The following is a 27,308-nucleotide window of genomic DNA, read 5'->3' as shown; positions in this document are numbered from 1 at the left end:
GCAACTACGTATGATATGGCTTATAACTAGTAATAGAAAAATGTTTGTCTTAGTATACTACTGTGTTGTCTTGTTTCAAAGCTTTACTGTACTGTAGAATATAGCTATAAAATTTTATCCAACATAATGTAGTTGACAGATGTAAACAACATATTTTTATATAGCAAAATGAACTGTTCCAACTAAATTTGAAAAAGAATGACAATGATAATAAAAAATATTTATAAAATAAATTCAAATACTTTTCTACAATATTGCCTGTTTTCATTTTATATCACATTTGATGAATAATAGCATTGCTAGTTTAATGTTTCCAAAGGGCTTCAATGCATTTATGATAGTGTCAAGGGACTGTCTGTGCAATTTGGGCAGAACAAATTTTTATTCTAAAGCATTGGTTTTTCTTTGCCAGAATTTATATATTTTCTTCACACACATGTGCACGCACACACACACACAGTGTATTGTAAGTGGTTTATGCCTAAAAATTTCCACTTACAATACACTGGTCAGCTGAAGGTTATGGTAGAAAATACTTGCCAAGTGTTGTGCAGTGTGATTGAAACTGGAACCACATTAGTAGTTTAGTGAAAGATGAACTAAGTGCAAAATAAATACCCTGTTTAATTCATACACTATCCATAAGAACCATTGGATTGGTTCTCAACTTTGGTTTCTTGGTGTTTTACCTTTTAAAGGTAAATTTTCCAGAAAACCTAGCTGATGTAGGAATAATGTTATACCCAGAAAAAAAAAACAAAACAAAAATATCTGGAGTGAATTTGATCTCAAACCAGTTTCTCTCTATCTAGTTTCATGATTGATGTATTTCAAGGGATCCAAATGTCAATATTAAAAAAAAAAAAGTACTGAAATATTCATATTTAATAAACTGAAAGCACACAAATAAATAAATACAAGAAAATTTCTGGGTGTCAAAGCTTGTCTTTTTTTTTTATTTTAATATAAATATAATGGTTAGTTCCTTTGAAGCATGATGATCTGAGCTGCAGAAAGATAAGTTTACAAAAAAGTTCAATGTAATCTCCGCAGCATTATTTAGCATGTAACTACTCTTTCAAAAAGGTGTGTTAGCTAACTTCAGGTAAGCATAAACATTTCGAATATTAAGATTTTTTTCTTTTTCCGCTTTTTCTGAACAAGATAATTACCACTTTCAATAAAGTGTGGTTTTGGTCATTCGTAATTAAACCCAGCGATTTTTTTCAATGTTTTCAGATGTCAGTGGTCAAAGGATAATACCAGTAATGGCACTAATTTGGTTTCACGAATCGTGAAACGTTGCCCTGATAAGAATACCATCGGTTTTCTCAGCAAGATCTTTGTTTTTAAAGTATCGCCTGGCATAATTAAAGGTATATTGTCCGGTAGATACACACAACAAGCAATATTCCAAGTTGCACTGTATAACAGCTGGATATACTTGTGGCTAATAGGTTTATGACGTCCTCCTTCAGCTGGAGTAAGAACATAAATTTGCGCTTCAAACATGTCATATTGTTTAAAAGTGTTAGGCTGAGCCAAAAACATACCTCGTAACACAGCTTCTTGGCGCATACCTCTTAGAAGTGCCCCTGCATTGTCACCGGCTGAACAAGATAAAACTGAATTTTTGAAAATTTGTTTATCAGATACAACAGATTTTAAAGAAGCACCGTGTCCCAGTATATCAACATTATTACCTTTTTTTATAATACCTTGCTGGACAGTTCCAACGGCAACAGTACCACGTCCTTTAATCGCTACAGCCGAATCTATGGGGAAAAGAAACGGTGCTTCTACATTTCGATCAGGAATAATTATATAGTTATCCATTGCTGCAATTAATTTTTGAATAGAGTTCTCAAATTGGGACACACCATTCAAAGCTTGAAGAGCCGATCCATCAAAGCCATACTCGTCTAACAATTCCTGAGTCTCTATTTCCACGAGTTCAGCTAATTCAGAATCAACCAAATCAATCTTATTGAGGAAAATAACAATTCTTTCAATTCCTATTTGTCTTGCTAAAAGGAGATGTTCGCGAGTTTGCGGCATAGTGCCATCTGTAGCAGCAACAACCAAAATAGCTCCATCCACTTGCGAGGCACCCGTAATCATATTCTTGATGTAATCGACATGGCCTAGACAGTCTATGTGAGTGTAGTGACGCCTTAATAGCAGACGACATTTCCGGAAAGCTTATCCACACATGCGCAGGGACTAGTTCCGGAAGGAATACAGGAAGAGTCTGATGCGCATGCGTAGTCATCGACATCCAAGCTTTGCGTGGATTTTCATTCTCTTTCTCGCTGGCCGACGAAGGGCCTGGACGTCGTAGCAGCCTCTCTCCAACATTCCAACTTTGGAGCTAGACAAATAACCATGCAACATCATTGACGGCGTCTCAGTAACCAAAGGGCGAAGTGCTGCGGAATTCTATTGTAATAAATATTGTTGTGTTGATAGTTCAGAATCTGCGTTCCGTTGTTTCTTCAAGAAAATTAATTACGGAAGCGGAGTACACCTAATGGTGTATAACCACTTCCCTACATGAGCATAATGTCGACATAAACTTTCATACTGAACGAGAGCTGTGTTGATAGTAATTCCATGCAATCTTTCCTGAGGTGAACGATCGATATCTTCGTAGCAAGTGTACTTCGTCAAACCCTCTTTGGAAAGTACTTTAGTAATAGCAGCAGTTAAAGTCGTCTTACCGTGGTCTATATGTCCAATCGTACCGACATTGCAGTGTTCTTTATTCAACGGTTTACTGGAGAATTTTCTGTGAAAAGGTTTCCAATTCGATTTCTTATTTGAGGAATGTCTTACTAATTTACATATTTTTAACAAACATTTCCTCGCGTAAAGACCGTAAAACACAGCCATGCTTGCTAAGGGTCACCCCTGAACTGACAGTGTCATCTGGTGGTTCGTATTGCAAGTCCGATAACTCTAAATTACTATATCCCTGTTGTGAACTTCAGGTTACCGGGGATCATAATAACAACGATTTCTTAATGATTTTATAATAACAACAATACCAATACTAACACAGCGTAGTTCATGAAATACATATGTAAACAGGGTTACAAGGCTACCTTCGCCTACTCGGTGCTCTTAAGTACATATAACTAAGAGCTTGACAATGAAATCAAAACAAATAGGGGAAATACAAAAATAGACACTACGAAACTTCGTTCGTTGCTTTTGGCCCGAACGCACGTACGATCGTTCGAGCCAAAAGCTACGGAACTTCGTTCGATACTCTTGGCCCGAACGCACGTACGTACGCCCGTTCGAGCCAAGAGCTACGGAACTTCGTTCGTTGCTCTTGGCCCGAACGTACGTACGTGCGTTCGAGCCTAGAGCTACGGAACTTCGTTCGTTGCTCTTGGCCCGAACGTACGTACGTTCATTCGAGCCAAGAGCTACGGAACTTCGTTCGTTGCTCTTGGCCCGAACGCACGTACGTACGTTCGAACCAAGAGCTACGGAACTTCGTTCGTTGCTCTTGGCACGAACGTACTTACGTTCGTTCGAGCCAAGAGCTACGGAACTTCGTTCGTTGCTCTTGGCCCGAACGCACGTATGTTCGTTCGAGCCTAGAGCTACGGAACGTCGTTCGTTGCTCTTGGCCCGAACGCACGTTCGTCCGTTGGAGCCTAGAGCTACGGAACTTCGTTCGTTGCTCTTGCCCTGAACGTACAAGTGTCATTGTAAGTACAGCCATCAGAACACAAAGAGCTGTATTAAATACTGCAAGCAATCTCATATTACATTCTAACAATTTCAACAGTCCTGGTTTTTTGTATTTTATTGACTCAGAAAAAATAAAAAGCAAAACTGATCTCAACAAAATTTGAACTCAAAACAGGAGTTGAAAAAGTACCGAGTAACATTCAACTGACATCGTATTGACTTTGCCAATTTCCTGCTTTGATACAAAATAGTGAGTGCAAGATACTGAACCTACAACCATAATCCACATCCTGTTGTAGCTAGTTCAGTCTGGAAGAGCTAGAATGATATAAATCCTAATGCATTTTCCACTATTCTCTGTAATCAATAACTTCATTCTTTCAATGAATGACACAATCAATTTATGAAACAGGATATACATATTGGAGAGTTGTAAATAGCAGAGTTGATAGTATGCTATACAACCAATCAAAACAAGAGAAATTATAATTTTATTTCCTTCTATCAAAATTGCTCTGTCTATAACCAAGACACTTAATTCTCACTCTTATCTACCTAGATCATTATTGCTGTTGTTTAGACTAGGTCAACCACATCATGCAGGCACATGGTCAAAAGAATTCCAACCATAATCATCTAGTCGTTTTGTATATGTGAATGTCTACATTATCCTTCTTGTTTTGCAAGATTTGAAGAAAATTGAACTGCTATTTCTAGCATTGCAAATGACCACAGAGGGGCTCAACCACTTAGTATTGCACACTAGCTTAAGTATCAGGAATTAAATCTGGTTTACAGTGAAAATCTGTGAGCCCCATAATCAATTATGGATGAGGACAGCTGCATAAAAGAGTGCCGATTTCTAACGGTAGAGGGAACCTGTGGAAGAAGTAGACCCAGAAAGACATGGGACGAGGTAGTAAAATATGATCTTTGGATGTTGAGTCTTCTGGATGAAATGACGATTGAGACTTTTGGTGATCTGCTGTGCTTGAGAAGACATATTAAGCCAAGTGAAATCATAGTTGTGGCCAGTGCCAGTGACACATTCTTAGAGAGGTTGGCATTAGGAAAAGCATCCAGCCATAGAAAAGAAGCCAAAACAGACTGGAGCCTGGTACAGTTCTCTGGCTTATCAGTCCCAGTCAAACCATCTAACCCATGCCAGCATGGAAAACGGATGCTAAATGACGGTGATGATGAATGTTATTGAAACTGTCTTTAAGCAAGTCAGTCTAGCTCAGCTACCCCTCTCCAAACTATAACTAAAGAAAGAGTTCAACTTCACACTGCATAAACTTCCTCTCTGTTTTAACCTCCCACTCACCTCTCCAAAACTAAAATCCTTTGCCAATCCTCTACAAAAGGTGACATGAGATCTACATTGGAGTACTGAAATTTTGTTCAGTCAAGCTGTATGGATGGTCTCTTGGCTTATTGAACAAGAGTGAAACCCACCTTGTTATAATAATGCAGCTGTTGCCATGTATTTTTTAGTTATATTTTTTTTATAAGCTAGTCAGAGGAGGGACAAAACCCAAAAACTTTACCAGCTTTCTCAAACTGGTGATATTAATATGGTTGGTGTCCAGTTTGATCATCTGTGGGGCAAAGTTTGAACATCATCATTAATTTACTGTCCACTTTACCAGCTTTCCATGGTCAGTGGAATTTTGTGAAACAGATTTTCTATGCATCAGATGTAGTGTGCAAGAGAGAAGACTACTGATATGGTCATGTGATGCATATGGGTGAGGACAGCTGCATATTGGAAGTGGTGATCTCTAATTGTGGACAGAACCTGTAGAAAAGGAAGACGTGGGATGAGGTGGTGAAATATGATCTTCAGTTGTTGAGTCTCACAGAGGTAATGACAAGTGACAGAAACTTCTGGCGATTTGCTGTATTTGATTTATGTGTCAAACTATGTGAAATGATGGCTGTGACCTGTGCTGGTAGCAAATAAAAGACACCTCTGCCAGTGACACGTAAAAGACACCCCAGACACTCTGTAGAGCAGTTGGTGTTAGTAAAGGTATTTAGCTGTAGAAACCAAGACAAAACAGACTGGTACCTGGTACAGCACCCTAGCTTACCAGCTCCAGTCAAACCATCTAACAGACATTAAATGACAATGATGATGATGATGATGGATGCCCTTCCTGTCACCAATCTTCACCGGTTTCCAAGTAGCATATTTCCCCACGTCCAGACATGTTTTCATAGATTAGAAATGAACAACACTGTTTTAACCCTTTTTACGTGCCACCGGCACAAGAGCCAGTCAGGCAGGCCTGGTATCAATCATGTTTGGATAGTGCTTTTTACGTGCCACCAGCACGAGGGGGGGGGGTGCAGATAGTCAGGTGGTCCTGGCATCAATCATGTTTGGATAATGCTTTTTACATGCCACTGGCATCAGTCATGTTCGGATTGTGCTTTTTATATGCCACCAGAACAGGAGACACTGGCATCGACCACGTTCAAATGATGCATTTTACGTGCCACCGGAACGGGAGCCAGTCAGGGGTACTGACCACAGCTGTGATTTTGGTTTTATTTGACTCAACAGGTCTTCTCAAGCATATCATATCGCCCAAGGCATCAAGGGTACTCTTAAATGGGCCAGACATGCAACACTGGCATCAGCTATGATTGTGATCACATTTTAGTTGCCGGGTTTTCTCAATCACAGCATATCTCCAAAGGTCTCAGTCTCCTGTCATTGCCTCTGTGAGGCCCAGTGTTTGAAGGTCATGCTTTACCATCTCATCCCATGTCTTCCTGGGTCTACCTCTTCCACAGTTAGGGAGTGGCACTTCCTCACACAGCTGTCCTCATCCATACGTAACACATCAATATGTAACCAGCACAGTCATTTGAACACTTGTAGGTCAATGTTTGAACAGAGAGAGAATTCTGAGAATCCTAGTGGGTAGTAGTTTTAGGAAAAAGGTGCTTGATGCAGTGCAAGGTCTGGGATGTAAGGTTCAACAGCAATAACATGAAAAAGGGTAATGGGTGGGGTTGGATGCGGGAGGTATTAACATTGCTCCAGTATTCTCAACTGAAAACGAGCAACAGTGACATCTAGTGTTAACCCTGCAATAGACTGATGTTCTGTTCAATTCTTTTTACTTGTTTCAGTCATTTGACTGCAGCCATGCTGGAGCACCACCTTAAAGGGTTTTACTCAAAGAAATTGACCCCAGTACTTATTTTTTGTAAGCCTAGTACTCATTCTGTCAGTCTCTTTTAGCAAACCGCTGAGTTACGGGGACATAAACACATCAGCATCAGTTGTCAAGAAATGCAAGAAATGGCAGGGGGACAAACACAGACACACTCACACATAAATCCCTTTGTTATGTATGTATATATATATATATATAGCATGGGCTTCTTTCAGTTTCCATCTACCAAATCCACTCACAAGGCTTTGGTTGGCCCAAAGCTATATTAGAAGACACTTGCCCAAGGTACCATGTAGTGCGACTGAACCCGGAACCATGTGGTTGGAAAGCAAGCTTCTTACCACACAGCCATGCCTGCATCTATGGGGAACCTTGCATTCTCAGCCTTGTTCAGAGGAATAGAGATAGTTGTAGTGATGCTAGATGAAGTAAGAGTATGTTGTTGAGTGAACCATTGCTAATCAGTCTAATGGCTTTCTGTTGCATGCAATCTAGAATGTGTGCATCTGTGTCTGTGCATGCGTGCATGCATGCTTGTTTAATTTCACCAACTCATTAAAGGGACCAATCCAGTTGTGGGGCAGACTTAACCCATCATCTTGTTTAACACCACTACCAGGTTTATTCAGTGTTTTTATTGAGAACATTTTCTCATCACCACACCAACCTGAAAAGAAAAATCCTAGAAGCTGACATTTCTTCTTTAATATCAAATGTTTTTTTTTTTTTTAATTAAAATAAAATGTCAGAAGAAAAAACATTCATTTCCGGTAGGATTTGAAACTAAAAAATGTTGAAGGAGCTAATCAAATACCAACATTCTACTAGTTCAAACAATTTGTCTAGCAATGTCATTGTGTTGCTGTTTAACCTCAGTTCAGCTCTGATCAAGTAGACCTATGGTCAAAAGACATGTCTATCCTTTCCTTTTTCCTTTTTTTTTTTTTTTCGGATTCCTCTCTTTCCTGAGATGGTACACTATGATAAGACCAAGATTTGGCTGTTATTTCTAGTAGGTCCTTTGTGGCTCATATGCCACAGTGTCATGCTGTTCTCTCAAAGAGACAAGATACCAGGTGGTAACTGAGAAAGAAAATAGACACAAGATAACACAATGATGATAAATGATTTTATTAGATGCAATCAATCAATCGATTAATTAATAAATAATTAAATAAATAGAATGAAAATTTCATTGGTTATATATTCGAGTCACACAATCAGTTATTGGTGGATTGATAACAATTCATAATAACTGATTGTAATAACTAACTCCATTAATAGAAATCAGTAATTAATGAAATGATCGTGTACAAAATAAATCCTTACAGTGACTTATAAATTACGCTCTGACGGTTTCTTGAATGTCATTCCAATATAATCAAAGATATCTTCTTCAGAAGTCACAGGCAGAGATTCACCTGGAATTCCTGTACTCCCCATTGGCCGAATGCAGTATTCATTAAGTGTAAACCCATTTTCCAAAGCACGACCTCGCATGTCTTTATTAAACATATCACTGCCAGTGAAATAAAGTAGCGCACAATAATACTGGTCATGAGGGATCAAACGGAGATCAAATCTTCGGAAATGTCGCTTGATTTCTTTGTCGTCCTCTGGAAGCCGACATACCCCCATAAACTTCGAGTCCCCCATAGAGATAGTGTCAGTTACCAAACCTTTATCAGTGAGATGTTTTACCACTGCCTTCAGCAACTCAGGTTTCTTCTTATCTGTAGCAACGTAATCCGGATGTGTTAACAAAACATCAATATCTCCAGAAGAAGCAGCCCCTCTTCGGTAACTTCCACAAACTTTAGCTGTGTATCTGGAGTCGACTTTTTGGATTCCTGCCAATATTTTGTCTCGTAAACTGGTTAGTTCTTCACGAGGAATTCTCAGTTCAAAGTCTTCAAAATATTTCACACCAATTTTCTGATGATGGTTTAGCTTATCAGTGATCTTCCTGAGGTCTTCGATATCTTTTATGCCATCTTTGGCAAAGTTTGCTGCCGCTGCTGGACCTATTCCAGATACTTTGGTCAACTCATTGATTGCCATATTGGTGTCATCAGCTCTGATTTTATTCAGCTTCTCAAGTTGCCCTGTACGAATGAATTCATCAATTTTTTTAGCAATTTTATCTCCAATACCATTCAGTCTCTTCGCTTCTTCTCCATTCTTAATCCTCGTAGGATGTTTAGCAAGAAGACCAGCAGCTTTTCGATAAACATTGTACTTGTGCATGGCACGTGTAACATTCTTCTCATAATTGGCAAGCTCCATCAGAAAGTCACAGAAATCTGAATTCAGGTTCTCGGTATTAGGATTTTTACGTTTGCTCATTCTGACTCAATATCTGAAAAAAAAAAAAAAATAATAATAATAATAATAATAATAATATCAAATAATATTAATAATAATAATTGTTAGATTTTACTCATATTTTTCAAATAAAGGTTACAAATGCATTAAGTTGTTCAACTGACTCAGTGCTTTTCAAACTTTTTAAACTACTATCCCTTTTCCTTTTATAACAATTTTTGAATGCCCTTTTCTACCACAACAATACAGCAACATTAAATAAACCTCATGTATGCATGCTTATATATTCACATGCAAGTTAGGGCATTATCTAACTCTATATGTGCAGTGGTCATCTTCATTGCATGTATGGAAACGTTAACCTATTTTAACAATGTCTTTCAGACAATACTTTTGTTCATTGTTTCAGGCTTGGCTGTGCGGTAAGAAGCTTGCTTCCCAGCCACATGGTTCCAGGTTCAGTCCTACTGCATGGCACCTTGGGCAAGTGTCTTCTAGTACAGCCTTGTGCTGACCAATGCCTCGTGAGTAGATTTGGTAAACAGAAACTGAAAGAAGCTCATCATATATACCTCTGTGTGTGTGTGTGTGTGTATGTGTCTTTGAGTCTTTGAGTCTTTGTGCCCCCACCATTGCTTGACAGCCAATGTTGGTATGTTTATGTCCCCATAACTTAGCAGTTCAGCAAAATAGACTGATAGAATGGTACACAGACAGGATGCAGTTTTGCCAAAAGACACGAAGCCAAAGCCAAGAATCCGAATGGACAAGATGCCAAAAAGACATATGAAAATTAAAATATATGATAATCATTTTATTCTTACAATATGACCATTTGACAGACTAAAATGGTTATTAAACTATGAAGGTAGGAATGTTTTTTTTTTTATTATTGTGTCCGTTCGGCTTTTTGTCCATTCAGCATTGTGTCTGTTCAGCTTCTTGGCTTCGGTTTCTTGTACTTCGGCAAAAGTGCATTTGGCCTCCTGTCTGCACATGAATAGAACAAGTATTAGGCTTACAAAGAATAGGTCCTGAAATTGATTTGTTTGACTAAAACCCTTTAAGGCAGTGCTCCAGCATGGCTGCAGTCAAATAACTGAAACAAGTAAAAGAATAAACACAATATATATAACTAATAGCCTCTAAGTTTTCAACAATATATAAAACTATGTTGAAGGCACATGACCTATTGGTTAGAGTGTTGAACTGAAGATCATTATATCATGGGTTCAATTCTTGGACAAGGTGATGTATTGTGTCCTAGAACAAGGCACTTCATTTCACACTGCTCCGGTATCCTCAACTGAAAATGAGTAGTCGTGGAATTTGGAGCTAACTCTGCAATGGACTGGTGTTCTGTTCAGTTGAGAACCTTGTATTCTCAGCCTATACATCTTGAGAAATCTAAATAAGCTCTGGCCTCATGAGCCTACAAACTTGAGATAGACAGTTACCTTCCATTCTTTCCATAAAAAACAATATTATCATCATCATTTCTGTCACTGTTGTTACCATCATCATCATTTTAATGTCTACTTTTCCATGCCTGCATGGATCAGATGAGAGCATATTGAAGCAGTATTTTCTATGGCCAGATGTCCTTCCTGTTGTCAATCCCCACCTGTTTCCAAGTGAGGTAATAATTTCCCAACTGTTAAGCAACAAACAACTTGAATATGTTCGTGTAGAGAACCAGAAATGAACGGCACAATAATGACCAGGTCTTTTGCTTACAAAGATCGCGGACAACACTTCCAGACATGTGAAGAAGCTTGAATATGCTTTTTTGGTAGAGTGATGGACTGCAAGTCAATGACACTGTGAATGAAGCCATTGTTTACTATCAGTGACTGAACATGCATGTAGACAGAACAAAAAACAAAGACCCTCTTTGGTCATGAATGACCATGAGATTGCACCTAGAAAGTTACCCTCCGGGACACAAGTCCAGGCAAGATTGTTAATGGAAGACCAGCAGTTGCCCATGCATACCAGCCTCCCCTCTCTATGCCACCGATATTATCCAAGGGAAAGGCAAAGACCGATACAGCTTGACACCAGTGACGTCACAACTCATTTCTGTAGCTGAGTGAACTGAAGCAACGTGAAATAAAGTGTCTTGCTCAAGAACACATCACACAGCCCAGTCTGGAAATCAAACTCACTACCTCATGATTGTGAGCCTGACGCTCTAACCATTGAGCCATATGGGAAATATAAACTCAATCACCTACACACACATATATAGTTTTCTTTTGGCTTCTATCAACCAAATCAACTTATGAGGCTTTAACCGTTTAGCATTCAGATTACTCTATCAAATATAATGCTTATTTATTCATATTGATTTGAATTAGTTATGCATGACCTTGTAGCTGTGAGATTTCAATAACATGGTTGTTTAGTTTTAGAATAATATTATAAGGTGTGAGAGGCTGGATTTGGCCAGTCTGAAGATAAAACAGGTTGAATATTTTGGCTGGATGTCGCAGGTTTAAATGCTAAAGGGTTAAGCCTTTGGATGACCCAGGGATAAATTAGAAGACATTTGCCCAAGTTGCCAAGTAGTGAGATTGATGTATCAAATGATATTCACAACAAAATAGCAAAGATACTATTAAAAATATATAAAAACAAAACTTTGCCAATCCTTAAAGAAACACATCATGGTATATATATATATATATATATATATATACACACAATGGGCTTCTTTCAGTTTCCATCTACCAAATTTACTCGCAAGGTTTTGGTCGGCCCAAGGCTATAGTTGAAGACACTTGCCCAAGAAAAAACAATGGAACCATTGAAAGATTTGAACAACTGAAAAGTATTTAACTGTATAGGTGTTCAGTTGTGACAGTGTGAGCAGAAGATTCCTTCCCAACCACATGGTTCAGGGTTCAACCTCACTTTGTGGTGCACCTTGGGTAATTGTCTTCTACTACAGTCTTGGGCTGACTGAAGCCTGCTGAGTGGATTTGGTAGACAGAAACTGAAAGAAGCCTGCCGTGTGTGTGTGTGTGTGTGTATGTGCATGTGTGGTTGTGTGTGTCTTTGTATCTGTTTTTGTCCCCCCCCCCCCCAGCAATGCTTGACAACTAGTGCTGGTGTGTTTATCTCTCCATAACATAGCAGTTCAACAAAGAGTCTGAGAGAATGAGCACCAGGCTTAACAAAAAAATAAGTACTGGGATTAATTCATTCAACTAAAAATTCGTCAAGGCAATGCCCCAGCATGGCCACAGTCTAATGACTGAAACATGTAAAAGACGAAAGATTTCTTTATTTTTTATATATTTTTTACTTGTTTTAGTCATTCTTGGGCATCAGCCTGGAATGGTTTTAGCCAAACAAATTGACCCCATATATATGCTAATTTTCTTTTTCTTTTACTTGTTAGTCATTAGACTGTGGCCATGCTGGGGCACCACCTTGAGAGATTTTCACCAAAGAAATCAACCCAGTACTTTTATTGTTTTCTATCAGTCCATATATATATATATATGGACTGACAGAAGAAGACCCATCAAACTGAGCAAAATTGCAGTCATGGCTGATACTGGCATCACACAAATGTCATCCATGCCGGTGGCACATAAGAACACCCATTACGCTCTTGGAGTGTTTGGTGTTAGGAAGGGCATCCAGTTGGAGAAAACCATGCCAAATTAGACTGGAGCCTAGCGCAGCCTTTCAGTGTGCCAGCCCAATCAAACCGTCCAACCCATGCCAGCATGGACAATGGATGTTAAATGATGAAGATGATAATATATATATGTGTATATATATATATATATATATATATATATATATATATATATATATATATATATATATATAACGTCTGATTCTTATTCTTTTGGTCTCTTTTGTGAAACAGCTAAGTTATGGGGACATAAACAAACTGAAACCAGTTTTCAAACAGTGGTGGAGGATAAACACAGACATATACATGCATGTGTGCATGTGTGTGCGTGTGTGTGTGAAGGAGCATGGCTCAGTGGTTAGAGTGTCAGGCTCACAATCACAAGCTAGTGAGTTTGATTCCCAGACTACGGTGTGTGTTGTGTTCTTGAGCAAGACACTTTATTTCACATTGTTCCAGTTCACTCAGCTGTAGAAATGAGTTGTGACATCACTGGTGCCAAGCTGTATCGGCCTTTGCCTTTCCTCTTTGGGGTAGTGTGGAGAGAGGAGGCTGGTATGCATGGGAGACTGCTAGTCTTCCATAAACAATCTTACCTGGACTTATGACTCAGAAGGGAATTTTTTAGATGCAATCCCTTCACACACACACGCACACACACACACACACACATACATACAGAGAGAAAGAGAGAAACAGAGCAAGGGAGAGAGTGAGAGAGAAACAAACTTCCACAACATTTCCATCAATCAAATTCACTCACCAGGTAGTGGTTGGTTGGCCCAGGATTATAGAATAAAAATGCACAATAGGACTGGATCCAAAATCATGTGGCTGTGATATAATCAGATATGACTTTGAAGAAGGTACTTTTGCCTGTACAATGGCAACAGTCATTTCCAATCATCACATGATATTGAGGGTTTGTTTCAGTTTTTGTTTTCCAGGTCCACTCACTATGCCTTGATGAACCAGGGACTATAGCTGCCAGCACTTGTAATCATGCGGCTGGAAAGCGAACTTCTTAACCACACATGACTGGCCTACATTGATTATACTGGAGTTTAAGATCCAAAAAGATAATTTTCAAAATGAAAATTATGTGGGTTGATTACTTTGCACATACCAAAATATGCATTATTAAAAAAGTTTGTTTCCTTTTGGGGTAAGAATTAAGGGGTTTGAATTAGGGATTAAGTTTAAATCTAAGATTTAAGGGGGATAGGGTTGGCAACAACCCCCTTCAGTCATGAACAATCATGGGATTGCACCCAGAAAGTTCTCCTCCGAGGCACAAGTCCGGGCAAGGTTGTTTATGGAAGACCAGCAGTTGCCCATGCATACCAGCCTCCCCTCTCCATGCTACTGATATTATCCAAGGGAAAGGCAATGGCTGATACAGCTTAGCACCAGTGACATTGCAAATCATTCCTACAGCTGAGTTAACTGAAGCAATGTGAAATAAAGTGTCTTGCTGAAGAACACAACACAGCCCAATTCAGGAATCAAACTCACTACCTCAAGATTGTGAACCCAACGCTCTAACCACTGAGCCATGCTAATTAGTGTTAGGGTTAATATGTCATTTTTTTATCTTTTACTTGTTTCAGTCATGACTGTGCCTTAAATTCTCATCCTAAAAATGTTCCAACCATGATTATTCCATTTTTTTTTGTTTTGTTTAGTGTTCTCCCTACCCTCCGAGGACTTTGTTTCCTCGAAACTCTTAAAAATGCACATTTTTGCATGCAAAAGGAATCTGTTGCTTACTTTGCATCACACACACAGACACCCCCTCCCCAGATAATATTGCTTTCAAATTTTAGCATAAGGCTAGCAAGTTCAGAGGGGATAAGTCGATTATATCGACCCCAGTTACGTTATGTTGGCACTCCGTCGCGGGTTCCAGTTGATCCGATCAACGGAACAACCTGCTCGTACCCTTATACAGTGACAGGGCTGACCCTTTGAATTACAGGCACAACAGAAACAGGAGAGAGAGAAAGTTGTGGTGAATGAGTACAGCAGGGTTCGCCATCATCCCCTGCCGGAGCCTCGTGGAGCTTTAGGTGTTTTCACTCAATAAACACTCACAACGCCCGGTCTGGGAATCGAAACCGCGAGCCTATGACCGCGAGTCCGCTGCCCTAACCACTGGGCCATTGCGCCTCCTATCGACCCCAGTGCTCAACATTATCGACCTCGAAAGGATGATAGACAAAGTCGACCTAGGCAGCATTTGAACTCAGGACGTGAAGGTGAACAAAATGCCGGTACGCATCTTGACCGGCGTGCTATTGATTCTGCCATCTTCAACACACACGCCATAATATTAATAGTACTGTAAAACAAGTATATGTATGTACGTATGTATGAGTGTGTGTGTGTGTGTATTTCGCCCCTTGAATTATTTTATAACTTCTGCCGATTAAATAAAATATATAGACCTATAGTCAGATTTTGAATTTCTTTTTCTTTTTTATCAAACCCAGAAATATATATACTGAAAAAAAAAAAAGGAAGACCCGTTTCGATGCGAAACCAATAGATAAAACCGGCTAAAATGGATCTATAAAAATAATAATTATACATTTAGGATCACTGTACCGTATTTTTACAGATATATTGAACATTTAGATGTGCAACCAGAAGAAAAAGAAAAACGTGTTTAATACGAGTAAAAAACTATAGTAGAAATCTTCGATCGGTGGGCAGTGTTTATATTTTGCTCCCTTGACGTGTTCTAATAGCAGTAGAATCCGTGGAAGGGTTGCGATTAATTCAAATGTAAAAATAATAATTTCACTGCGACTATGTGTGTATAGAGAAATCGGTCTTTAATTATTTACGACTGTTGTATAATTAATTAATAATAATATGCGTAAAAGTCTTTTTTTTTACTTACCTAATTTTCGATAAAGTTTGAAAAAAAATCGTCAATATTGACTCGACAACACAACAATGTAAACGGTTTAGGCCTATGACATTCTGTTATTTTTTATTTGATAATTGATTAAACGCAGAAACTCTTGGTACAAAAGCGTGTAAAAATATGAATAATTAAAGGAAATGTTATCAAAATGAAAAAAAAGGTAAAAATTAAATTTTAATCAAATGAGAAATGAAAGAGTGAATTCTCGTTTGTTTATTTCTTTGGATATATACATAGATGTAGATCAGATAGAAAACGAGGTGAAATGTTAAAAGAAAAATAATTCGGCAGCCATATTAGGAAAGTAAATTGATATGGAGTATGTTAAAAAACATGTACACACACATGTATATGTGTTCGTGTGTACGTTTCTCCTGTAAGTTTATAAACAAACACACACATACACACATGAAAGTAACAGAAAGTCTTAACACAATTAAGAATAGAATCCATTTAAATTAGATGTTGTTCAGATTTTTTACCAAGATGGGTTACAACAGCATAGGAGATGCTCTTTTCATATCAAAACAATTGTAAGAGGTTTGCTATGCTAGAGAAAGCTTCTCTACCTAGCATTTTCTATCTGTAAAAGGTCTATATTTGACAAAATACAACAATCTAAAGTTTATAGGTCACTAAGAAAACCAGTGTATGAATTGCATGTGTGGGTAGTGTAAGTCGTGTATAGAGATACAGTCAACAAAGAGAGGATTGGCAATGAATTCACAGAGGGGACAAGTATGTCTTCTCCAAAGATTGCTCTTCAGCTCCCTCCTATTATAGTTCTCCAAGCTATAACTGAGAAGTTTAAGAATGGTTGTCATTGGGAACTCCTATGTGTTGATAGCCTAGTCCTTATTGTAGAGATTGTTGAGAATTTAGAGATGTTTCTGATGTCGAAATGTAAACTAGTATCACAAGGCTTCAGAGTAAACTTAGCAAATGCTAAAATTTTAGTAAGCAGGAAAACAGAATTGTAGTGCCATCACAGAAATGGCTTTGTTTAGTGCGCAGAAAAGGAGTCGGTAAAAATAATATATAGTGTACTGAATGTGATCTGTTGGTGCATGGAATCAAATGTAGGCTGAGAGTCGATAAAGATCTTGGTGGTGGTAGATGCACAGAAGTAGTTACCAGATAGAGCAATGGTTCTCAACTGGGTCCATATGGCCCTTGAGGGTCTACATAAGATTTTTAAGGGTCCACGTAACAAAATAATAAATCGAGGATCCACAATAGTATTGTAAGGGACAGTGAAAAAATTTTGCTTTAGTTGTATGTATTGCAAGAAACAGACAGCTTTGTCTCTTTCTCTGACATTTACTTAGTTCAACCGACACAAGATAATGTGTGAAAAACAAAATACAAATTTTGAAAGAAGTTTCACTAAAACTAGTTTTTAAGCATTGAATGGTTATGGGGTCCACCAGAATAAAATAGTAATCAAAGGGGTTCATAGATAAAAATGGTTGATATTCCTTGAAATAAAGTATCAATATGTTAGATTATTTGCAATGCTCAGAAGGCCTATCGAAGTAGGAAGTAGTTGCTAGCTTCTGTCACTTCACGGTGGGGGAGGGTGTTCAGAAAGCATAATTGCCAGAATAAGAAAAAGCTGACAACACGGGGATAAATGATGCCTGTGCACACAAACTATGGATAGAAATGAAGTAAGCACGGTCTGTTGGCTGTGTAGAGTTAATGTGCCTGAACAAGGCATAGATGAGCTGAGAGCAAAAACTGGATTCAATATAGTGTGTAATAAGAGTGACAATTGTGTTGGGAAAGACATGTAATACATATGGATGATGAGAGGCAAATAAAGAAGTGCTAGGAAATCCACAAACTGTGGAAGAAGAAGATAGAGGAAGACATGGGCAGAAGTGTTGAAACTGACTTTGAATACAAAAGAACACAGGAAATAGCAGGACACTGTGCAGGAGAGGACACATCCAACCCACATAAGCATAGGAAAATGAACAACACACTCTTTTCTGCATTCGTTTCTTTTGAATGTTCTCACTGCATTCACCAGTTACTCCCCAACTCCCAACTCTCTCATTGTCCTTTCCCCACAGCTTCCCTATCACCCCAATACTCTTTCATCTCTCGCTCTCTTTTTCCCCTCTCTATCTCTCTACCCCTAATACCCCTCACTCCTCTTTTAACCTGCAATAATCCTCTCTCTACAGCCTCTCCAGATCCCCATTTCTTTATCATGTGCTCATCATCCTCTCACACCTTTCACTCATATTCATCCTTATAACATAGGGTAGCATGAGATTCCCTCTCACTATCAAATCTGTTACCTTTCTATTCTATTCTCTCTCTCTCTATCTTTCCTACTAATCCTTCCCTTTTCTTTTCTCCTGTTCTTTCACTATTCCTCCAAATATTATCTATTTTGTTACTCTCTCCACTACCACTCTCTGATAGCAATAAATCTGTTCCTCTCATCATATCCCACCCCCTTATCACCTCACCAAAAATCAGCACATTCCCTTTTATATTCTCTTTTCACATATGACAGTTCTTTAGTCTCAATACTTTCAAGGTGATCTCACTAGTGTTGGTGCCATGTAAAAAGTACCTTGTGCTCTAATGAAGAGCGGTTGGCATTAGGAAGGGCATCCTGCCATAAAAGCCGTACCAAAACTGAGATGTGGTCGTCCAACACAATGCATCCTGTCAAACCATTCCAACCTGTGGGAAGGTGGACATAAAATGATAGAGAAGATAATACCTATATGCATCATCATCATCATCATCGTTTAACGTCCGCTTTCCATGCTAGCATGGGTTGGACGATTTGACTGAGGACTGGTGAAACCGGATGGCAACACCAGGCTCCAATCTAATTTGGCAGAGTTTCTACAACTGGATGCCCTTCCTAACGCCAACCACTCAGAGAGTGTAGTGGGTGCTTTTACGTGTCACCCGCACGAAAACGGCCACGCTCGAAATGGTGTCTTTTATGTGACACCCGCACAAGCCAGTCCTGGGGCACTGGCAACGATCTCACTCGAAAATCCTACGGGAGCCAGTCAGGCGGTACTGGCAACGGCCACGCTCAAAATGGTGCATCTCATGTGCCACCCGCACAAGAGCCAGTCCAGGGGCACTGGCAACGATCTTACTTGGCTTGCCGGGTCTTCTCACGCACAGCACATTTCCAAAGGTCTCGGTCAGTAGTCATCGCCTCGGTGAGGCCCAATGTACGGAGGTCTTTCCTCACCACCTCAGCCCAGGTCTTCCTGGGCCTACCTCTTCCACGGGTTCCCTCAACTGTTAGGGTGTGGCACTTTTTCACGCAGCTATCCTCATCCATTCTCACCACATGTCCATACCAGCGCAATCGTCTCTCTTGCACACCACAACTGATGCTTCTAATGTTCAGCTTTTCTCTCAAGATACTTACACTCTGACGGGTATTCACATTGACATTACACATCCAACGGAGCATACTGGCTTCATTCCTTGCGAGCTTACGTATGTCCTCAGCAGTTACAGCCCATGTTTCACTGCCATGTAGCATGGCTGTTCGTACGCATGCGTCATACAGTCTGCCTTTTACTCTGAGTGAGAGTCCCTTTGTCGCCAGCAGGGGTAAGAGCTCTCTAAACTTTGCCCAGGCTATTCTTATTCTAGCAGCTACACTTTCAGCGCACCCACCCCCACTACTAACTTGGTCGCCCAGATAGCGGAAGCTATCGACTACCTCTAGTTTTTCACCCTGGAATGAGATAGAAGTTGTTTCCTGTTTGTTTACAGTCTTTATTGCACCTGAACATCTGCCACAAACAAAAACTAACTTGCTAGTTAACCTGCCTTTGATGTTGCTGCACCTCTTATGTGTCCATAGCTTGCACCGAGTACATCTTATAGAGTTACTACCTACTCCTTTTCTACATACTGAGCAGGGCCATCTACCTGAAGGGGTTTGTGTTTTATCTACCTTCCTACTTATTAGGATTTTGGTTTTAGCTAGGTTGACTCTAAGGCCCTTCAATTCTAGACCTTACTTCCACACCTGAAACTTCTCCTCTAGTTCTGATAGTGACTCCGCAATTAGGGCAAGGTCATCAGCATAGAGGAGCTCCCAGGGGCAACCTGCATATATATATATATATATATATATATATATACACAGGGGTTGAACAAAATAATGGAAACATCTAGCATCATAATTTTGAAATATCTATAAAACTGTCAAAAGCTTTTATGCCAAAACCGTCTCCTCAAGAACAATGAATTACCAATCACCTTGGTCCTTTCTCATCTCCTTCATGAGGCTTGGCATTGTGAGACCAGCCTTCACTACTTCATTCCCATGTCTTCCTGATTCTCCCACTTCCACAAGTTCCATCCACATCATGTCACCAAACCAGTGTACTCTTTTCTCTTGTGTGCTACATCTGACTTCTCTTATGCCTAATTTGCACTTGTACATTAGTGTTGCACATCCAGTGGAGCATGCTAACATGATTACTGCACTATTTGAGCATGAAACTTGAAGTAGCTCACTATAACACCTGTGTTAATTCCTACACACTTTTTCAATAAGACAGTTCCTGCTAAACTAACATAATTCACATGCAAAGACAAATTATTATTGAAGACCTTCAATTTATTCTCCAAAACAATATTTTCTTTAATTTTGACCAAGTATCAGGTCATCCCATAAGTTCTGTCTGAATTTTGAATAAAGAAAATAAGTGATCAAAGACTATTGAAAAGGTTGCAAGACGCAACGAAAATTTTAGGAAAATAAAAATAAGAAATAAGTGGAAATTTTACTGGTGAGTGTGTTTTAAGGCACAATAAGAAAATGACTCTCCCCAGACACAACAGAAAGTGATCAAATGTTATATTTAACTGAAATTTAATCATCAATGTACTTTCCCTCATTATCTATGACTTCCTTCCATATATTTACAAGCTTTTTAATCCCATCAATGTAAAACTCTTTTGGTTTCAAAGCCAAGAACTCTGAAATGTCAGTTTCAACCTCCTCCTGGCTTGCGAAAGTTATGTCCCCCAAATGATTCTGTAAACTATGAAACAAATGGTAGTCTGAAAGAGCAAGGTAAAGAGAATAAGGTGGATGAGGAATTTTGTCTCAACCAAGATCTTTGATCTTCTGTGATTTGATCTTTGCAGTGTGGGGTCGCGCATTGTCCTGATGAAACATCACTCCTTTTTGATTCACTAAAGCAGGTCTTTCTTTCTTCAAAGCCTGATTGGAACACTCTAATTGCTGACAGTAGACTTGAGCATTGATTGTTGCATTAGGTGGTAACAATTCAAAGGGAATTACTCCTTTGCAATCCCACCAGATAAAGAGAAGAACCTTTTTCCCACGAAGTTCCCTTCTCAGTTGTGGTTGAGTTTTTCCCCTTTTACCAAGACACTGTTTACAATGTTTAACATTTCGATAGAAGATCCATTTCTCATCACCAGTCACAAGTCTATCCAAAAAGAGTGAAATGAGTTTGCGAGAATGGAGAGAAGAGCAGATGTCAACTTGGGATTTGTGGTTGCTTTCGGACAATTCATGAGGCACCCATTTTCCAAGTTTAGGAACCTTTCTAAGTTGTTGAAGATGACGATGAACAGTTGTATGGTTTGAACTAAGCTTTACTGCCAATTCTTCAACTGATAATGCAGGATTTTCTTCAAGTAATGCCTCAATGGGCTTGTCATCAAACTCAACAGGATGTTCTGTTCAATCTTCCTCTTCAAGGCTGAAATCTCCACTTCTGAATTTTGCAAACCATCTTCTGCAAGTTCTTTCATTCAAGCATTCTTTCCCATAAACTGAGTGTATGTTTCGAGTCGCTTTGGCTGCAGAGTTTCCTTTTTTGTACTCATAAAGCATAATGTGCCTTAAATGCTCTTTGGATACTTCCATGTTAGAAAAGGTTTTAATCAAAGAAATTTTAATTCTATTATGCTGTAAAATAATATTTAATTAGTTTAAATGTACACAAAATCATAAAAATAATTTTTAATTGCATTAGACATTCTAAAATACTATTAAATTTCATTCAATTTTAAAAAAGGTAAAATCGGACAGAACTTATGGGATGACTTGTTGTATATAAAAAATTAAGAGTGACAGTTGGAGGCAATGTAGACCAACATATGCAAATTTAATAATGTGATACTTTGGGATAAAAACATAGGCAAAATCCAAAATGAAATACAGAAGCAATTTTTATAATTACTGGAAAGAAAATTGACAAAGACATTTTGGTGCTTGTTTTATCGTATGGGTAGACTTTCATAATTTACTACTCTCATAAATAGTATTAACAATAACTTTCACTTTACTGTGGAGTTACAAAAATCAAAATAAGTTTAAGACCGATGTATATTATAAATAAACAGACTGAAGACAATATTTACTTTTCACTTCATGCCAACCAAGAGCCAATATCTCATACAATCTAGTCAAAACAATATACACCATTCTATCAAATCCAAATACCCGAAAGAAAAGATTAAATGAACTAAGAGATATTCTGACTGGAAAACATTATCCACCATCATTAATTAGCAATGCAAATAAAAGAGTAGAGGCAACTGATTTTAGAATTGTAAAAACCAAAACAGAAATAAATGTTTTATTATACATTACAGTCCATAACTCTTTGAATAGTGAGGTCTTTATTGTAATTAATCAAAATTTACCACTGTTAAAACATGACTCTGAAATGACAAAAATCTTAAAAAAAAAAGATTAAATACACAATAAAATCCAGCCACATTTGTTAAAGTAACTTTTAATAATAAGTGTCCAATTAGCTACCAATATTATACAAAACCTGACAGTTAAAATATGCAAGAGATTGAACTGTAGCATTTTTATTAACATCAACAACAAATAAAAAAACTTATAGACCAGCTAAAACATACCACCTACACCCAGTTTCACCTTTACCTGGGTTGTTCACAACTGCTGTGAATAGTTCAGTCGCTAAGGGTGAAACTCAGTGTAGACTGTTGACTTTGGTATATCTATCTATCTATCTATCTATCTATCTATCTATCTATCTATCTATCTATCTATCTATATATATATATATATATATATATATATATATTTATATATGACGTTGACCACTAACGTGGACATTCAATGTGCTAGAAATAGATCACATCTTGTGTCTAATAAGACCTAAATTGTTCTCAACGTGAAATATAGCGTGATACCAAAACGTAAGCGGGCAAGACATTTAAAAAGACCGAAAAGGAACATTATTAAACAGGGACCGGTTTCGAATTTTAACAATCTTACCGACTGTCTATTTCTCATCAGCCTGATTTGTAATGGAACCATAATCATCAGAACCCCATACAAAGTTGCCCACCACCATAGGTGCGCGTGTATATGGTTCTGCTAATTACAGCTTAATGGTAAAATTCAAAAGTCTTCGTTTTGGCGCGCTAATTCCAGGAATATGTCTGCAGAGAATATTTACTGCATCGCATATATCCAGTATGAGAACTCGGTAAGGGTTAATATATTATTAAAAAAAATATAGCAAAAAATCATATATTAATTAATATCGATTAATTACCAATATATATATATATATATATATATATCTATATATCTATACATACACACACATATATATATATATATCTATACATACACACACATATATATATATATATATATAAATTAATGTAGGCTGCTAGCCGCAATACAAATCCATATAGGAAAAATTTAGTGATCACTAATTGTGACTGTAGGGGCTAAAAACACAGTCATCACTAGAAATAAGAGTTAAAACTCTTAGAGTTGCATGGAAAGCATGTTTATATATACTGATAAGGTAGATAACTGCCCCATGAGCAAAGATGGAACACTGGGCCACGGTTTCATCCAGTAACTAGGACGTGTCAACAGTGTGACTCCATTGCTTTGACGGAACAGCTAAATTCCTCTGTTAATATAGATATTTGCCATATAAATTTATGGCTGGTTTGGCAATATGCCAATGTGTTTACAAAAAATTAATGTTAGCAGCTAGCCACAGTACAAAACCATATAGGAAAAATTTAGTTGTCACTAATTGTGACTGGGACTGCTACAAAATATATATGTATCATTATCATCATCATCATTTAATGTCCATTTTCCATGCTGGTATGGGTTGGATGGTTTGACAGGAGCTGGCCAGCCAGAGAGCTGCACAGGATCCATTTTGTCTGTTTTGGAATGGTTTCTATGGTTGGATGCCTTCCTAATGCCAACAACTTTACAGAGTGTGCTTGGTACTTTTAACATGATACCAGCATGGGCGATTTTATATGGTATAGGCGCTTTTATATGGCACTAGCATGAACACTTTTATGTGGCACCAGCATGGGCATTCATATATGGTACCAACACAGGTGCTTTTGCAAGGGAATGGCACAGGTGCTTTTATGTAGCATCAGCACCCAAAAGCCTATATACATACATGACGGACTCTCCTGTCAGTTTCAACGTATGAGGCTCTGACAACATACTCTTTCTTTGTCAATCATAATGTTTATGTCGGATGTGACATTTAAGTCCCACAAACGATTTGCAAAGAAACCCACAGATGTTACAAGTATGAGGATTACAGGTCAGTGCAGGTGGTATAGGGGGTTCCTATAAGGTTGTTATCCACCCCTGATTGGAACTCTCCCGTATGACATGTACGCATGCTCAGTGACTTGCTTTAACAGTTGCAATCAGCTGAATGCACATTGCCAGCGACCTTTGACATAATTACCCACTCTGTGGTCAGGATTCTTTTTTTGGTTTGATGTCGGTATTGAAGGGATTACCAGACACTGGACAATACAGTGAGAGCAGCTTTCACTTACATCGTGGTATTCGATGCTGTGTACGTGTCTGTCGTGGTAAAATATGCCACTCCTTAACTGTTGCTTTGCTTTCATCCGTAGCACGAGGTAATTATGTCATTATCTGTGAAATTCGGCAACTTACAAAAATCTTTAGATCAGGCAATACTTCACCGAGAGGAGATATAAGCTTCTGCTTATTCCTGTCTGAAGTATCGTCCGATGAATTTACTTTGTTGACATTCTTCATCGACAGAATTTTTATTCCTTTCAACCTTTCAGTCAAGTCCGCCTTTCTTCCAGTAACATACTGTCCATATAATCTTAAATATTTCTTTAACTCAGGCACAGTAAGTACTTAGATAGCTGAATCATCAAGCTGCTTTATATCCATGATAAGACGTAAAACAATAACAATGGCGTGGGTAGTCTGCGGAAGTTTAATTAGCTACATGGAGCGCCGCCTAGCCAAGGGAGATAACCTACTTATAGGAAAGCCCTATATTTGCAGCCACTTTTCCCCTTCGCCTTGCACCCCGAAGGTGATGGTGTTGTCATTATGGCCATTGATGGAGGTGTGGTTATTGCTGTTGTAGACGCCATTGGTGATGTCTGCACTTCTATTTCCATTCGGGATACTGCTGTTGCTGTTATTGTTGTTATCAATGGTGATGATGGGGATCAATTTTAAAACGGGGGCCACATTTTTCATTAATGTTTTATGTAGTGTTTTTGGTACGGAAAGACTTTCAAACTTCGTATACTTATCTATTTTGTGTTATAGAACAGAAAAATATTTTTGTATTCGAATTTATTTCATGTAAAAAATTGTCTTATTTCGATAATTTCAACCAATCACTGACAAGTATTCAGTTGTTTACATTTACTCCTTTGGCTGATTAAGCGATGTAAAGCGTATTTAATCTCCATACCTTCGTTTTATTTGCTTTTTTCATTTTAAATTTGCTTTAACCCTAACCCTAACCCTACGGTTAGGGTTAATTGTTTCAGAATCGTTTGTTTATGTAGTCGGCACTTAATGTATATCGGCTGAATGGACGTCAGTGATTGGTTGAAATTACAGAAATACGACAACTTTAACATGGAATAACTTATGGATTTCTTTTTTTTTAAAGAAGACTAAGAGAAAAAGATGTTTTATATGACACATTCTACCAGTGTTCCAAGTTTCAAAGTGTTTCGTTAATGAAAAATGTGGCCCCCGTTTTAAAAAAGATCTGATGATGGTACTGCTGCTGCTGCTATTGGGACTGTTGAGCCTGCTGCTGTAGCTGTAGCCTTTAGCAAAGCTGCTGCTGTTGTCGTTAGGTATACTGCCATTGCTGCCAACGATGTTGTTATCACTGATGTCCCTGCTATAGTGGTCGCTGTTAGGGGAACCGCTGCTGCTAGGGTCAGCCAGTACCTCAGCTTCATAGAGGACTGCTTTGGTGTTGCAGTGGCCCCTCACTGGGCATCTGTTGTGGTCCCTGCAAGAACATCCTGCCTCTGTTCATGGTCTAGGGGTGCTAACTAGAATGCTCTTAATAAAAAGTGACTATATCTATAGATATGGACGCATTTTCAACAGGCACAATCTTAGTCTCTTTTAGCTGTGCATCCCCAATATTAAGAACATTCTAGTTAGCACTCTTAGATCATGAACGGTGGCAGGATGTTCATGCAGGGACCGCAACAGATGCCCAGTGAGGAGCCACTGCGAATCTAAGGGAGTTGTCTATGAAGCTGAGATACAGGTCGATGCTAGCAGCAGCAGCAACATCAGCAGCTCCCCTAACAGTGACCACAGTAGCAGGGACGTCAGTACCAATAATAGTAGCAGCAAAAACGCGAAGAGAACCAACAGCACCATAGCCAGCGATAACAACAATAACAACATCAATGACAGCAATGGCAGTATCCTACGTTGTCACCACGTAAAAGCGCCCGTGCTGCTGTCACATAAAAGCCCCACTACACTCTGCAAGGTGGTTGGCGATAGGAAGGGTATCCAGCCATAGAAACCACGCCGAAACAGACAAATGGAGCCTGGGTAGTTCTCTAGCTGGTCAATTCCTGTCAAACCGCCCGACCCATGCCATCATGGAGATCGGACGTTAAAAGACGACGACGATGATGATGATGATGATGATACAAGACCGGAAAGAGCAAAGTTCAGCTGGTACATTAATTAGAGAGCCGAAGAGCGAAGGAAGGACCTATAAATATCAGATACGACCCTCATATATTCCATCCTTCTTTTAATTCTGAGACGAATGTTCCTCAGAGGCCTAAAGCACTCTTGTTCCACATTGCAGCATTTCTATTGGGTTGTGAATTAGTGATGGGAAGTTTCCGGATTTTTGCAAATCAATAAACAGTTTAGATTAGTTTTTTTTTTGCTTAATACCTATATTAATATAGATTGAATTGCAGAGATAGTTCAATGGTTCCCAAATAAATCACCTCTAGAGAGACGTTAAAAATGGTTTTCCATTAAAAATCAAACGACCAAACTATAGTTTTGTAATAATTATCTCCCTTAGAATGGAATCGTCATTCAATGTAAATTTCGAAAATGACATCAACTGCTACTCTCGAAGTAGGCTTTATTTCAAACTAAATGTTGTTCTGCAAAAATTCGAAAATCTTT

General features: G+C 38.6%; 2 protein-coding genes and 1 pseudogene across 6 annotated transcripts in view; all 3 read right to left on the bottom strand.

Moving 5' to 3' along the window:
• Positions 1–925: 925 nt before the first annotated feature.
• Positions 926–2,954, bottom strand: LOC106883666 (elongation factor Tu, mitochondrial pseudogene; annotated as a pseudogene). The gene has a single exon (XR_016241844.1). The product of XR_016241844.1 is annotated as an elongation factor Tu, mitochondrial pseudogene (transcript).
• On the bottom strand, positions 2,477–2,892 carry LOC106883667 (uncharacterized). Its single transcript, XM_014934766.3, has one exon. It carries the CDS (start codon positions 2,890–2,892, stop codon positions 2,509–2,511), a length of 384 nt encoding a protein of 127 aa, XP_014790252.1. The 3' UTR covers positions 2,477–2,508.
• A 5,060-nt stretch (positions 2,955–8,014) lies between the features above and the next one.
• LOC106883258 (DNA polymerase beta) overlaps positions 8,015–27,308 on the bottom strand; it is a 19,801-nt gene continuing 507 nt past the window's right edge. The window contains exons 1-2 of one of the 4 annotated variants that reach the window (XM_089351987.1): positions 23,109–23,246; positions 8,015–9,258 (exon numbers count right to left, since the gene is read on the bottom strand). In XM_089351987.1, the coding sequence (XP_089208113.1) occupies positions 8,235–9,245 (1,011 nt within the window). In that variant the 5' untranslated portion in view covers positions 9,246–9,258; positions 23,109–23,246 and the 3' untranslated portion in view covers positions 8,015–8,234. Of the gene's footprint in view, positions 9,259–10,246; positions 10,319–15,781; positions 15,945–23,108; positions 23,247–27,308 lie in introns of those variants that run through there. The other 3 variants (XM_014934194.3, XM_052967958.2, XM_089351986.1) reach the window with 3 other exon arrangements.

This window comes from Octopus bimaculoides, chromosome 5, assembly GCF_046866305.1.
Source record: "Octopus bimaculoides isolate indiv1 chromosome 5, ASM4686630v1, whole genome shotgun sequence".
Lineage (NCBI taxonomy): Eukaryota > Metazoa > Mollusca > Cephalopoda > Octopoda > Octopodidae > Octopus > Octopus bimaculoides.
The sequence above is the reverse complement of the archived record's forward strand: the minus strand, read 5'-3'. Positions and strand labels throughout refer to the sequence as shown.